Source organism: Nipponia nippon, unplaced genomic scaffold (genome assembly GCF_047370975.1).
Source record: "Nipponia nippon isolate SJK-2023a ecotype South Korea unplaced genomic scaffold, ASM4737097v1 scaffold_6, whole genome shotgun sequence".
NCBI lineage: Eukaryota > Metazoa > Chordata > Aves > Pelecaniformes > Threskiornithidae > Nipponia > Nipponia nippon.
In genome coordinates, this window is record NW_028262380.1 from 80,627,890 (window position 1) to 80,644,009 (window position 16,120).

General features: G+C 49.0%; 1 protein-coding gene across 3 annotated transcripts in view; it reads right to left on the minus strand.

The window, feature by feature from the left end:
• ANK2 (ankyrin 2) overlaps window positions 1-12,175 on the minus strand; it is a 380,502-nt gene extending 368,327 nt beyond the window's left edge. The window contains exon 1 of one of the 3 annotated variants that reach the window (XM_087737387.1): window positions 12,045-12,175. Coding sequence is in view for 1 of the 3 variants with exons in the window: in XM_087737386.1 (XP_087593512.1) it covers window positions 11,530-11,592 (63 nt within the window). In the remaining 2 variants the exon portion in view is untranslated. Of the gene's footprint in view, window positions 1-11,529; window positions 11,722-12,044 lie in introns of those variants that run through there. The other 2 variants (XM_087737386.1, XM_087737390.1) reach the window with 2 other exon arrangements.
• Window positions 12,176-16,120: the final 3,945 nt, after the last annotated feature.

Below are 16,120 nucleotides of genomic sequence, written 5' to 3' on the forward strand. Positions count from 1 at the left end.
TAGGATTACATTTACTTTTCTTTAAAAAAAAAAAAAAAAGAAAGAACTGCGACATTTAAAAAGATTGCAGGAGAAGATGAATTAAGTCTGGACACCCTCAATCTCTTCAGAGGCAAGCTCATAAAACAGTGCATCACCATTAGACCCAACGTAAACGATAAGGGTATTTACAGCTCCGTTTCACTAGCTTGAATCCAGCCAGTTCGAATGCTTGAAACACGTTCCCATCCATCGGATGTTTGAAAGCATCCTGGGAGATGAAAGTCCTCTAACAGGACATACAACTTTTTGCAAGACTGCCAGGACTTTAGGTCACACGCCATTTCTTCACGTCAATCTGTGCCTCACACGGACATCCCACATGAAGTCATGCCACTCATGGCAGTTGCATGAATACATTCATGCGTACGTTCTACTCGCCTTGAAAAGAGCAATCACTAGAGGGATCAAATGCTTCTCCAGTTTAGCCTGTTGTGAAATACATCGATCATTTTTATTTAATTCATAACCTTTCACACATTTAGAATAAGCAATAGTGGATGTAATACCCAATGCAAGGGTTTCAGCAGAACTAACTGGATGCCTAAAGAAGCATAAATACTAAAAGCACTGAGGAACAGGATGACAGCGAGGCCATTACCAGCCTGGACCTTAGCACTAGCAGCTCAGCATACAGGGACCAGTCACTTCCATGGAAGGAGATGCATAAGCTCCACAAAAGGACAGTAGCCCCTTGGCCAGACTCTTCTTCCTACCCCAGATACATCATCTTAAAACAGCCAGATTATCTTAATAAAGAAAGCTACTTACAAATAAAGCTCAAATTAAGAAAGGGATACATTTCATGAAGTTTCTTACCACTTTTCAGCAAGTACAATTTCAATGCCAAAGACAGTGCGTAACTTGCGGAAACTCACCTTGGTTATCAATAGTCAAAACGCCATTGAAAGAGAACCCCTGAAAGGGACAGGTCAGCAACTTCATCTCCTGTAGGTGCCATTTTATTTACACCAGTGGAACTGAACACAAAGAGTTAACAAGGCAAACACTTTTCCAAAATTGGGGGGGGGGGGGGGGGGGGGGGCTGATGAATGAATCCTTGTTGCATAAACAAAGATTCCTTTAATATAGGAAGTCCCAAGTAGCTGCCCAGTTACATACTGTACTCTTAATACTCTATAGGAGCAATCAAGTTCTCCAGATAAACCAAACACTTCAAGACTAGACAGTCAAAACAAAAAACAACCCAAACTGTACAAGCAGAGACAACAAATAATTGTGCTGTAACTACTGTGCAATCCCACAGCTCAAAGCTGCCCATTTTTCTTCATGTTGGGAATCTCAGGTGTGACGTACAACCTCACCAGAGCTTTAACTTGATTAAAGCTAAAAAACGCAGAGCAGTTGCACATAATTGATACCAGCAGTTATGGCACAGAACGAGGGAAAACAGATACAAATATTACTCTAGGATATTATTAGACAACTTACAGAAAGCACATATTTAAACAGTATTCCCCACCGTGACTTTCGCAAACACTTCAGCTCTCAGGGCTGTAATTTTGTGTTCTGAGGCAGGGGAGAGCGAAGCACGACTCTGACATTACTGCCGTAATCTCATTAGCAAAGCTGCAATGCTGCTGCTGCTGCCTGTCCGTCAAGGGTTTAGCAACCACTAGCCTAGTTTGCGTGGTCAGCCAATTACCAGAGGCACATCAGGATGTCGAGCACTCCGCATGACTTCATCATAATGCATTAAAATCACGATCAGAAAAAAAAAAAAAAAAATTTTTGCTAAATTGAAAGAAAATTTTCACCTCAATGCATTCTCAGTTCTGAAAGTCTGCAGCACTGCACTGGTAAGCCATTTTCTGTACAGTATTACTCCTGGCACTTTTAGCGAGAGAGGCCCAGCTTTCAGCTCTACGGCTTTCTGACAGAAATTTTACCAGGTTTTTTTCAGCCAGCCACCTGCTCGCATTGCTCTAAAACAATCTCTGTGCATCAACAACCGATTCTGAACACGGCCCGTTTTCCCCACCCAAGTTCATAACCTCCACAGCGTTAAGGCACAGCAATTTCTAGCTCATACCCCCCCTTTACTTAAATATTTGTATTTTTCAAAGAATATAAATACAAAGCACAGAACACAGTTACATCTTGAAGCCTACATCCTGCTAGATACCACAGTTGTTGCTAAGTTCCCAGCTTACCATCCCAGTAAGGACAATCAGGCACGTAGGAAAGAAGGATGAAAGAGAAAGAAAGGACTGCCATCAGAACAGAACATATTGTATTTAGTCAAGTGTTTTCCCCACTCCATTAGTCAGTTCTTTATTGACAGTTAACTAGGAGACTTCTCAAACCCATTTAGCAGTTACTGTTTATAAACATAGAAGAGATTTCTCTCAACACAAACAGGCACCAGCAGTTCTCTGATCACCAGCAGAGCCTACTTACCACTCAAGGGGCACATACTCAGTGACTGTAGCTCAAAACCGACACCTGAGGGTAAGCGCAGACGCCAAAATTGCTTCTCTGTTGCTATGACGTCAGCCTTTTCACTTATGGCACCACGTAGCGACATCACACGCAGCGACAGATTACAGCGTAGCGTGATAACGACACGGGACGGCGACCCATTCAGGTGGGGCTGTTCCAGTTCCTCAGAGGAAGAGGATGGCCCAAAGTGGCGGACAGAGCCCGGCCGTCACCAGCGAGTGGAGGCGCGAACACCAGCGGCTCCACACAGCCCTCGCTCACCCCCTCACAGGGACGCCTACACCTGCGGAGACGCCTTCATCGGGGTTCCTGAGGCAACATCGCACAGCAAGTCACCTTCATTTAAAGCCTAAAGTCCCGTACAAAGAAAAACCTCACAATGAATACTTGATAATAAATACAAACAGAGCACACGCACCGTGACCCTTTTGTTGTTTCACAGCAAATGTTACTATTACTTTACAAAGATCTAACCTCGGGAGACAACAAAGCTACAGATATTAAGAGCAACAAGTTGTGTTTCCACAACACATACGTAGCGATCAGATAACTGAAAGGCTCATAAAGTTTGTGTTGAGGATTTTTAGGGTTTTTCTGTTTGTTTTCAGTTTTTTTACTTACTGACTGATAAGAACATTTAACGTTCAACTTAAGAAGCAAATCCTCTTGGACACGAGGCATGCAGTAGCTGCTTCTTCCAAAACAAGCTGTAATATTTGTTCGCACTCCCATCCCAGTACGCCCCGACCAGAGAAAGCGGCCACAGCCTCACCACAGAGCGGGCAGCCCCACAAAATGGTGAGCAGCCCCACAAAAAATGGCGGGCAGCCCCACAGCCCAGCAGGTTCCTTCGCCCCCAGCCCCTGAGGTGAGGGGCTCCTCCAACAGCTCCCTGAACAAAAGCTTTACACCAACAGCCAAAAGTCAAACTTGAGTAACACTAGCACGTACAAATAAACAAAACAAAACAAAAACCACTCAAAAAAGCCTCTTCCAAACACTCCTTTCACAGGATATATACATATAAGTTCGGAAGCATGCAAAGAAACCTCATAACAACCACAAAGCATCAGAAAAAGAAATATAATAGATCTAATACTGACACAAAAATCAACATCAAATTACAATCCCGAGTTCAACCCCTGCTTCTTAAACACTTATATTAAAAATAAAATAAACCACTACCTCTGCGATCCCCCAGGAGCAGCCTCTCCCCTGCAGCCAGGGAGGCAGCAGCCTCACTAGAGCAAGGCTTGCGGCTGCTTCTAGTACCTTCTGCCCGCTCGCTGCGGGGGGGAGCAGGTGAGGTACAGGACCTTTCCCTGCTGGACCCGCTCTGCAATTAGCACCAGCTGGGGGTAATTACCACGGCTGCCGGGCGGGAGGAGGCTGTCCCCCAGCAGCTGTGAGGGGTGAGGCATCAGGCCAGGCCAACTGGAAGGTAATAAAAGCCTAAGGAGATGAAGAAAGTCTTTTTCCTGGGATTTTAGGAGCGATGATGCCTCTCACAGTCTGTTATCCTCCTGCGTGGTCACTAGCTAATCTCCCTCCACATCCCTAAAGATCCGAGCTAAGCGTAAACACGTACCTGCGTGCGCGAGAGAATAATCTTTATTTGCAATAGATTGACTTTTGGTGGAGGAGAGCGAGGCCCAGCGGTGCCCGAGGGCTGCCTGCCCACAGCCGGGCCTCCCTCAGCCCACCCGCCTCCCGGGACGCCTTCCCCCCAAAAACCCTCTCCATTCCAGCAGCAGTTGGGTTTCCGTGGGTTTGCTTTCCAGCGCAAAACCCAGCTCTCCTGCTGGGTTTATTTCTGAGGGTGTCCCAGCCCCCGCAGGCCAGGAAGCGCTGTCCCTTTGATATATACAAAATCATCAACTTCTGTTTTTATACATTCAGGGAGTAAGTCAAAACATTCGAACACACCTTGTCTATTTTCCTCTCCACCTGGTTTAGATACCCCAATATTACGCATACCTCAGGGCACCTGGCAGTGTTTACTAAATTAACTTAATCTGGGAACAGCTTTAATGCCCACTGACAGGCAATGCTCTGCGACTCGCTTTACTTTCTCCCTTTCTTTTTGGACTTTTCCACGCTCTTTTCTATAAACTAAGGAAAGACCTGAATGGAATTAAAAACTTTAATTCTTCCCCTCCACAGCAGGCTAAAAATGCTAACCCGAACTAAATTGCTTTTCACGGCAGCGGTAAATCTTCACACACGTTTTCTGCGTAAATCGGGACAATTCAGCGTAGTTCCCCTCATTTTAGAATCTCACGTGTGATGAAAGGATCTGCTCGTTTCCAGGATTTCAGAGCACTCCTTTGACTAACCACAACCAACCCACGGTGACGCGCTCTCGCAGGCTCTCCATTTCAGCTACCGGATGGCACGGGAACGGGACCGAATACCAAAGATTGACTCTAATTTTGCACATACCAGATTTTTATTATGGAGAATTTTTGCTACTTTTTTAAAAAAGCCCCAGTACCTCTATTGCGTTTAGAGTATTCAGGTGACTGAATCACAAATACTGAGCTGAACCGTTCAGCGGCGGACTAACCTTCTAGCTGAGGTGGCATTTGCTTTCAGAAAGCATCCCTCTTAGGCTTTCTCTACACCAAACGTCAGCTTCACCAGCAATTAGCTTGGTCGTTCTTCCCATCCAGCCTCCCTGCTATGTGCTTCGCACGATCTGTTGCAACACACCTCTTCCTACCGTAACTGTTTGTGACTCCTTCGCTGAGTGCTACAGAAAGCAAGCATTTTAAAAGATTTCGCCTCCCTTATATATACGCTCTTGTCCTCCGGGGATTAGATAATCTTCATGCAGCCCAGCCCTGTGCCAAGGCCCAGCCTCCAGGTGACAGGAGAACTTTGCCGGGGTAAAGACCTGGAGCCGGAGCTGATCCTTTAATCTCTGCTTGCAAATTCCCTTCACGTTTGGCTGGGAAGCAAGCTTTCCAAAATCACCATTTCCCTTTTCTTGATTGTGGGCCTAAAAAAAACTGTCAGTGTGGCAGAAGTATCTTTGTTATCCTACGGTGTGTTATCATACATCGTGATTCAGTTGCTATTTATATGCCATTTTTTCCAGAGCCCAATTCAGTGCAAAGGACAGACACAGAAGGGGACAGAATTAAGATAGCACAGTCCTTAATTCTATTAGCTTGTAAGTACTAAGTGCTTGATTTTGCAACCTAAATAACGCTGTGGCATAGTAATTTTTACATGTAATCTAGATACATGTAGTCATTTACGCACTAGCTGTAATTACTTTTTCGTACATTAGCCTACATCTATTATGCAACAGGTTCATTACGCATTACGTTTCATCATTTCAAATCAGCGAGAAGATATTTTCTAGCACCCTTTTCCCTTTGATAAGGCATACATGGTTCACTGAAACAGAAATGTTCGTTTTGATAGATGGTCTCTTTACTCAGCGCTGTGACGCCTAAGCAATTACTTCACTACGCTGATTTTCAAGTCATTCTAGTTCTGAACAAATTACTTCTAATCCTTCATAGTAGCAGAAGGTAAAATTAAAAAGAGCTTGAATCGAGTAATTGAAGTTCAAAGAAACCTTGAAAATGGGGAATTCAAACCAATCCAATTTTTGAATCCACGCCAGCAAAGAGGGGATGGCAAACAACATACTGTCCAAAGCTAAGCTACTCCAAGGGTGGGCTGCGAGGGGCATCAGTCTAAACCACCCATGGAAGAGAAGCTTCAAATAGCCTCAAATCCCATCCGCTGTTAGCAGGGGACAAAGAGCGTCCTGCAGTAGGAAAAGCCTAGGGAGTGGGATAAAGAGCCGTGGGCTAGAAAAGGCAGCACCAAAGCCCACCAGTAGCATATGAATACTCAGTAGCATGAGTGGTCCAGAAGACAACCTGTAACACTGCAGCGGCATACAAGTTTTTAGGAGGGTTTGTTTTCTCCTCCTTTACAGGAGAAAACTGGTAAGAGACAAAATCCAGCAGAGTTACAGAGGGAAACTTCTTGAGAAAAGAAAATAAAAAGAAGAAAACGAGTTCCTGCAGTCCCAGACACCAATGGAAGCGTTCCCTGTAACAGATTTTTATCAAGCCCTAGGTGGAGACCTCATACCGAGTCGGTCACATCTGTTAGAGTTTATGTAATCCGACAGGCTGAAAAACTGTATAATTTGAGCACGGAGATGAATTGCTGTTGCATCCAAGAGTCACGTTTGGCACAGTACACGAGGCCAGACATAGTTCTTATTTCCAGCTATCTCAACCACTTGTGGTGACTTTGGCTCTCCTAGTAACGAGGTATCGGGTGAAATCCGAAGGTCTCACATTCCACTCTCAGGCGAATGTCTTGCTCTCGTGGATTTGCAATACAGCACAATTTTGCCACAGAAACATCCCCAGAGAAACAGGAGCTCTGTTCCACATCTTCCCACGTCCACACCAGCACTCTTTTTCTGAACACCATGGTGGGTCCTCTCTCTCCGGTCTTGGTTCTCCCTCCAAGCCGTGAGCTTGGCACCCCAGAGCCCTTTATGTCCTTTTGGACATATTTAGATTTCCAAATACATCCAACCATATTAAAAAAAAAAAAAAAAAAAAAAAAAAGCTTGAACAGGAAAAGGAGGACTTCCAGTTCCAGGTATCATTTAACAGACAGGTCTTTTACCAAAAAGGAATTATATGGAATAAAGGGATTTCAGGGGGATCAATAATGGCATGACACCAGGAAAATTACCGTGTGACTGCTGTACATCGCCCGATGATAAGCAACTTTGACTGAGATCAGTTAAATCACAGAGAAAGACACTCCTGCACATTTTCTTTTCATATCAGGTAATGGATTAAGATCACCGATTTATTCACGCATGCTCAGCGCCGCAGTAGGACAGCAGTACTTAAGCGCCACGGCAGGTAAGACGGAGTGGGACACTTACAACAGGAGAACTGGTTCTCCAACAAGGCCCCCAGACCAGTCCGAAGGTTAGCGATGTGGGAATCCCCGTCTCAGTCTCTTGATCCAAACGAGGCAGAAAGGGTGCTTACGGCCGCACGTCTCTCAGCCCAGGAAAGGCGGGCAACGCCTGCTGACGCGTCTTTCTCTTTACTTCACGAAAAATGCTGAAAGGTTTGTCCTACCGTAACGCAGCAAAACGCTGGAGCACCCAATACCTTCCCAAAACTGAAAAGCTATTTCTCGCCTAGCTCTACCGTTGACTTTATTTCTATAGCTGGCATTGTCATGTCTAAGCTATCTATACGCTGAGCTGCTTGCACAGTATCGTATATTCCGATACCCGTACCTCAGTTTGATTTCCACTTTTCCCTTTAGAAAGCAGCAAAGTCACAAGATATAATTCAGCCCTTCAAAGCATCTACAACATTAGCGAGAGCTACTCCGTCTCCTCTAGTAAAGGTGTTCTTTAGATTCTTCACTAAATCATAAAGCTAGTATTGTCTAATACAATATTCACAAGTGTTAGTATGGCTGGCCTGTTTCTATTTAACCAGACATACACTCAGCTCAAGTCCAAAGCACTAAACTACCTGAATTTTATGTTGCCCCATAAACGGTACAATTATTATTGTAAGTTTTTCCCGCTAATGAATAGGCAGCTGGCAATTTCAATGGTTTAAAAATATTTCCTAGGGAACAGTTAGTAAGAGGGGGGCGTACCCCCGTTTCCTTTACTTTACTCACAGAAACACACTCGCATCAAGTCACAACGCCAACTTAAACAGGATTCCTCACCGAAATCTTTCGGTTGTTCAAAGGACCAGAACTGAACCTAGTGCGATCTCTATCCTTTTGCACCTTCAGTCCTTTTTTTCTTACTCTGAACAACTTTTACTGCATCCGTCAGGTCCTAATACAGTAGCCTGAGTCTGTTCCTTTGAAGCCAACTCTATTTTACGGCGTGGAGGGTCATCAGAAATGGGAATGCGCCTTGCTGATACGCGCGTGGTGGCCGAGGAGGGCAGTCCGGTGTAGCAGACCCTGCTGCACATGTGGAGTTCAAACATCGGAATAGCTTCCACAGAGGCTGGAAGAAGGGATCTGCCTGCCAAACGGGCAATGGGAGATCCGTAAAAGGGTTCCTTCGATCACGGAGCCATGTCACGACATCAACCCAACACCCCGGTCCTTCCTTTTGATACTATTTTGGTGCTTTGTTTCTTCTACAGATCAAGCGTTCTGATCCAAGACACTTCGTATTTGGTTTGCAAATGTTATTAATACATTTTTGAACGTCAGGATAAGTGTTTAAATGTTCTTTCGACGGAAGTACAGCCTTGATAACCAGAAGGACAAAAAGTGGAAATAACTCAAGTGGCTACTAATGAGAGAAACATCCATCCTATTCCAACAACGGTGCGATTTACAACAGCTTGGCTTTTTGTTCGGTACGCTCTTAAGCTTTACAAATGGCACTGGTATCTGACTGCAGCACTTGACTCGGCAAGGTGTACTCCAGCACAACTTAAACGGCACAACTCGGGGGTTTAAGGGGAAATACAGTTCTTTCTAAAGCACGTTCACAGCTCACCGACGCAAACAATGGCCTGAGTTTGGCAAACACCCCCAAATACGTATTGAATATAAAGGACAGATTCACAGATCTCTGAAATTAACTGAAAGACCAGCTTCTTCAGTGATTTTTGCTATCAAGCTGCAAGACGGCACTAGCCTCAAGGACCTCTGAGAGGCCCCAGCGTAGTGGGAATTCAGCACGTTGCTGATTTCAGTTTTCATTAAGGATTATGGTGATAAACACGTTGGTTGTGATAGCAAAACACAGTCAGTACAGTGTTTTCACGCAGATGTGTTCACCTCCCTTTTGTTTTGCACTCTCCCAGATCTACTCTCCTTCCCTCCTAAGGATGCAAGAGATGCTTGGTAAAGTGGGAGGCTGATAGTGATTTATAGAAAAATTGATTGACTTCAGCCATTGTGTTCTTTACCTTGGTCTCGAGTGGCTTTGCGCATTTATTCACGGACTTTGACATTCCGGTGAAGGTCACCCAATGAGCTGTATGTATGCTATCTTATTGAAGGGCAGCAAAAATACACATAAATACTAGATTCTACCACAGTCATCGTTCAGAAGCACACCTGGCGAGTGATCTCCTTCTAAACGCCATTAAAAATAATTCTAAATATAGTGGACAAAATGCATAGGAAAGCAGTAAAACAACTGGAGTAGCCAATTTTTTTCACGAGCCATTTCCGCACACTGATTCAGGATATTACATCGTCATTTCATTCTCATATAAAATTAATAACCCCGTGAGAAGTCAATTCAGAAGGCTCCGCAGAACGCGGCGGGCTGGGTTTGCTGGATCCTTCCTCGGCGCTGTGTTCCAGTACGGGGCAGGGGCTGCTCTGCTTTGCAATAAAGCAAACCGTCCCCGCGTTTGAAACTGCAGCGTGTTGGTCTAGCAGGGCCCCCCGTCGCGGCTAGTGGCAACTGCTTGTTATTAAGCGCTATTAACGGTGATAGCCGCTTGCTATTCAAAACAAATAACCGGCAACCTCATGTTTCCCGTGCTGCCGCGGAGTGAACCGAAGGTTTGAAAGCTGTCGCTGAGGGTCTCGGTTGCTGCTCGGAAGGATACCGCCTACCTGGCTCCAGGAAGCACGCGGAATAAGTTCTGTGCAAAGAGAAGCCAGGTTTCGGGAGGATACCCCGTGCCCGGGGTCTTCGTCGCCAGGCCTTGCCTTTACAACCTGGAATTTCTCTCCCCCCGCCGACGCTCTTCGTCTGTCCTGCTGGTACGGCCAACTGCACCTAGTACGGATTGCTGATAAACTGGAGAGGTCCCCGCTCATTTTTCTCCCTCCTAAAACCAAACGTAGCTACTAAAATCAGACACTTTTTCTCCTTCCAGTTTCCAGCAGGGAAGGGAACGGGAAATGCCAAAATACGTGGGGGTGAGGAGGGCAGCTGTTCTTGTGGCATTTCCAGCCGGGGTCAGAGGCAAACCCACACAAAGGCCTTTTTGCTGAAGTTACCCAGCCCAAACTTCCAGCGCGGAAGGGGGCTGACAAGTTTAGATACTCCTCCAAACTTTCAGATGCCTGTCCCAACCGCAGACCCCTGAGATTTCCTCGTCAAGGGCAGCACCGGCCTCTCGGTGAAAATGGGGAGGAAAAAAAAAAAAAAAAAAAGAGCAGGATGGGATTTCTATTTGGGTTTAAGTACATACATACTACGCTAATCTGATTGCTCATCGGGAATCCTCCTTTGCAACAGCTTTTTATTTATTAATCTTACCACACTGACATCACAGCCTTAGCAGGAAAGAGCAAATCGAGCACCCCAGCACGGCGTCCCTCCTTTTCTGCCTCTCCCATTTTCCGGAGACGCGAAGCGCTGACGGCACGAACCCCCCCGGGGACCCCCAGCTCCTCGGCCGGGTAGAGAACGGCAAACAACTCCAACTTCACCGTTCCAAATGTAAATTAATGCAGCAGCCGCCGCACACCAGGGCTCTCTCCTTGCAAGGGGATGGAGGCGAGCAGAAAAAGCGTGGCGCACGGCGAGAGCGGGAGCAGCCGCGTGAAAACTGCTGCATTACGTTAATTAAGATTTTATTCATGCCTTTCGAGGCGCCCCGCTCCCGCGGGAACGCGCCGCAGGAACGCATCGCGCTGCACCGCCGCGGCTCGCGACCGCGTCAAGTCGCGCACGTGCGGGCGAGCGCAGGGGCACACCTGCGCAGGTGCGCTGCCCGAAATGATGCTGGGGTGGGGATGGGGGCGGGGGTATTTTATAGGGTTTTTTTTACTTGAACGATGAGCAGAGCATAGAAAAGCACCCACCCCCCCACCCCGCCCATGTGCTGTCGGGCCGCTCGCCTCCCAGTATCCCCCCCCCCGTCCCGCGGGGCTCCACGGGCGGGCGTGGGAGCCTCCCGGGCGGGGTCCCCGTCCCGTCCGTCCCCCCCCCCCCCCCCCCGCTGCCTCCCGGTCCCCGAGCCCCGCCCGGCCGCGGGGGGACGGGGACACGCGTGGGCGCGGACCCACCTGGCGAAGGCGCGGGGGGCCGGCGGGGGGCGAGCTCCCGCCTCCCGCTGCGGGGGAAGCCATCTTCTCGCCCCGCCGTTCCTTCCCGCCGCCGCCGCCCGCCTCTCCTCAGCCCCGCGGCCGGCGGCGGCCACCCGCGGCCGCCACCATGCCGGGGCCCCGCGGCCCGCTCCCGGCCCCCGCCGGAGGAGGAGGAGGAGGAGGAGGAGGAGGGGGGTGACCTTCCCCGGGAGGGCTCCGCTGCGGCGCGGCCGCGGGTGGGGGCGAGGGGGAGCCGGTGCGGGCGGGGAGGCGGAGGCCGGGCCGCCGATGAGCTCACGGACAGCTCCGCGGCGGGGCCGTGGGAGGAGGACCCGCCTCGCCCTTCCCCACGCACACCCCCCCGCACACCCACCCGCAACCCCCAGCACCCGCCGGCGGAGCCCGCCGCCGCGCCGTCCCAGATCACCCCCTCTCGTCACACCGTCCCCCGTCACCTCCAAGTTTCAAAAGAAAAGAATAAAACTCTGCCTTACGGTGTTAGAAAAATGCGGGTGTTTTCGGGCGCGATTATCGTCGTCCTCCGCCGTCGGATTGCGCAGGAACGCACGCAGGGCTTTAAACTGCTTTGGATGCCTTTCGGCCTTTATCTGGGTGGAAAATGAAGGGGGAAGAACTACTCCTCGCTGCCTACGTTCAGATATTTTAAGGCCACGAGGGACCCTATAATCAGAGAGTCTGATCTCCCGCATAAGACAGGAATTTCTGGGAATACAATTTCCCTCGGTGGCTCCTATAGCAAACCCCAAACAGCTGGTGGAGCTACAATATACATGTCAGAAAGACGATTTCAAATCGTCGAGGTAAAATGAGTCCATTATATCCCCAGGCGAGTGGTTCTGAAGGTTAATTATACCCACTTATCTCCGGATTTCAGCCACGGGAGCTTGCTACACCCCTGCCTGCCCAGCCTTCGCTCGCTTGCATTCAAGTGTGGCACCATATCAGAAATCCTCACCGAAATACCTGTCTAGTCATATAGCCACCTGCCCGCTAGCGTGTTAAAAAAAGCGATCCCCTTATTCAGCAGAGAAGAAATTCACTGCTTCGCTCACGTTTCTGTCCAAAAATGGGTTTGTTCTTTAATACAAGGCGTAGGAAAGCCGCTCATCAAAAGCAATCCTCTACAGAACGCGAGAGCCTGCTCCAGTTTGCGCAGTCTTATCGGCCCTCCGGCTTTCTAGTGCTATCGGCTAAAATCCGCTTTTGGAAGCGCAGACTCAAAAATCGCCATCATTTTAATTGCATTAGGGAGATGCTAAATTGACTCCTACCAGCTAATCCATCTGAAAACCACTTGGTTTTGTTCGCGCCGGGATTTAGCCACTCCCTTCACCCCCCCTCCAGCTCGATACCCCTACGTCCTCTCCTTGCTGACGCTTGGGCAGCCGGGCTGGCAGCCGGATCCAGCTGCAGGCTGATGTTTTCGGAGGGCCGTTTGCCAGCCGGCCCGAGGGCCCTCCCGGCCCCGCTGCGGGAGCGCGCGCTTCTGCCAGCCCGGCGGGGCGAGCGGTGGGAGCCTGGGAGGGAGAGAGAATAAAACCTCCCTTTGAACGGACACTTGGTTCAGGTTATCGTCACATCTCGTTAGGTGCGAAGGCACCGCGCGGACGCCGACGCGGAACACGGCCCCTTCGTGTCAGAACCACAATTAATTTACATCTTCCAGCCAGCTGGGAGAGCTGGCACTCGCTCCATCTGTATTGCTCCCATAATCAGCATATGTATTACATTTATTTCACGCATTCTTAATTCTTACCGAGCTCCTAGGCTGTGCCTCTGCGGTGTAATTTTCACTTAAGCACTACCTAGCACCTAACAAAGGCTGGAAGCGTCTCTGTGTTTCAGAGCAGACTGGAAAGGAGGACCGCAGCTTTTTGTAAGACGTGCCGTGTCTTTTACCAAACACGAGACAGCGGCTGTTGGATGGGGGAAGCTGTTGTTTCTCATTTGTGGAACGTTGCAGGTGCATATGACGTTTTTACAAACCTGTACAAAAGTTTAGTCTTAGAGGAACATAAAACTCAAGCCAAGCACAACCGCAAGATACACCTTTCTGTTCGCTACGAGAGCTTTCACCCTGCTTACCTGTATTTTTTCCATCACCACCCTCTAGTATTTCCAGAAGCAACACCTGCCCTTATCGCCTCCTTGGATCCCACGGTGTGACTAAGTTTCAGTTTGAAGTCTGTGGTATTTCCAGGTGCTGTCGGAGGGCGGCTCCAAGGGAAGCTTGCGACGCTGTTCCTGTCTTAAATGGCACCAGTGATCCTGCTCACATTCAGGGCTGGTTTTCCCTCCTGTTTTCTTGCAAGTCTTACCACTTACCTCCAAACTAACGAGGCTTTTTTTCCTCTTTTCCTGTCTCCCAAGCCTTTGCCGGGTGGAGGACTTCCCTCACCTCCGCGCTCGGGTACAGCCATTGCCGATGTGGAGTTGCTGGGAGCGGGTGGGGAGAATCAAGGACGTCGTAAAATTCCCAGGGGACCCTAAAAAGTTCATCTAGTGCAGAGAAGCTCCCTATGGTCTTTTACTGGTATGGCCCATAGCGCCGGCCGATTGTGGAAAAAAATCTCTCTCCTGACCCCAAATAATCCAGAGGGGCTCAACCTTGGGCATGGGGACAGCCCCGAAGAGCCCCAAGGCACCCTGTCCTAATTCTGTTTCTGTGGTCGCGACAGATTTTTCAGAGGCAAAAAAGAGCAAGCTCTGGTAGCCAGTGAGTGCCTCCCGGCAGCAAGGAGGGGAGGGAGAAGCCAGCCTGCGTCCTGCTGGCGACCAGCGCAAGGCCCCAGCGTACAGGGTGAAACCATACAGATATATAAGGAATGAGCCAATTTTCTCAATTCCTCTGTTGTCTTTCTTACAACGACAGCGCTTTGGGGATGGTTTCCCAGCCGGCCTGCGCCCTGCCTGAAGAGGAGGACTGATACTGATGCAGACAGTGATTCAGCTTGGAATAATTGAGGAGAGCAGGGAAGGACGACATTCATCTACGTCAATTAAAGCTCTTTGGGGACCTCGCTTCAGCAGAGGATCACGTGTGCTGGGGACTTGCCTCTCCACAGTCCCACCTTCTGTGCCACGCGCCCGGCTCTGCAGGGCGTGCTCAGCGCCCGCCGTCCTTCGCCCAACGCTCCTTTGCAAAGCGTCCTCCAGCTTGAAGGACATCAACCCCCCGTCATCTCCGCCAGACCCGACACGTAGCCCAGAAGCTGTAGCCCCAACAGCTCAGGTGCACGGTACATGCATGTGAGATAGTAACATCAGCCAAGGAAAAAAAAAACACTGAAGCTGTATCTCGCACTGCTTCACTTCACTGGAGCGCAGCCCGCTTTTTTGCTGCTGATCCGGCTTCGCGTTTCCACATTAGAGGTACAAAAATGGGCCAAAAGCGAGAGGGAGGTGTCTGGGGGGGAAACAGCGGTCGCCTGGTGTGTAAGGGCTGCCACAGATTCAGCTCTGAACGGCCTCAGCAGGGACAGACGATCCTCGCTCCTGTCCCCGCCGAGGCTGCTGAAATGCCGTGTTTCAAAGCCCTGCTCCTGGGCTTCGGCTGCAGCCGGAGGTCTGTGCCAGCAGGAGCTGGGGGTGGTGCTGGAAGAGGAGCGCAAAGAGAAGCAGAGGGGAAAAATCCGACTGAAAATTAGATGCAGTGCGGAGTGGTTGTGATTTTCAGGACTGCCTAAGGAACTTGGATGACCGATTCCTATTTAATTGGGCGTTACCATTTTCTAGGCATCTTTGAAAACCTCTGCCAAGACTTACAAACCATTAATTTTCATGTCCGGCTTTGGGGAGCGGCCTGTTCCATCCCAACACACAGTATAAGCTACACCTTAACGGAGAAAACCTCTTTTCTGCCCAAAGTATCGACTTTTTGTGACTAGGACATCTCTATTTCTAAGCTGCCCTTGTGTCCTCGGTTCTATTCTCTCTGTACTTTGATACTAACTCTAATATTGTTCCATTTCTTTTTGATATCTGCAGGTCCTGGATTAAATCGCATTCCTGTACACAGCCTGCTAACAGACCTCCAGCCTTATTTCCACCATTTATGGTACCCTCTGCTGCGCCTGGGAGTTAAAATTCCCTGTTAGCGCAGCTTTGCCATTTTGCCTGCTTTTTCACTCGGGCAGTGATTTTACACTCCAGTTCTTTTTGGATGAACAGTCTGTAAGATCCATATAACCAGTTTTCCTGCTGCAATATTTCTAGGATTGGGCCATAAGGACGCTACTGTTGAGCCTTTACCCCTCAAAGCTGAGGGTTTCTCGAGGGGTATTATTCCTGGGTATAAAAAACAGGGGCCAGGTTACCCAGCCCTTCTGACTTTGTACCTGACAGGAGGACGCTGAGGTCCTGCCGAAGCAGTTCAGGGGGGCAGTGCTCCGGGATCAGAACGGTTAGCCGAGAATTAACAGCTGGGGAACGGATAAATGAGCTTGACCTCATCCTTGCCAGTCTCTACGCGAGGGGAGTGATGCTGTCTTCCACATACAGATCATCTACTTGCACACCCGTGTCGGACGAAGATAAAATTTGCAGAGCG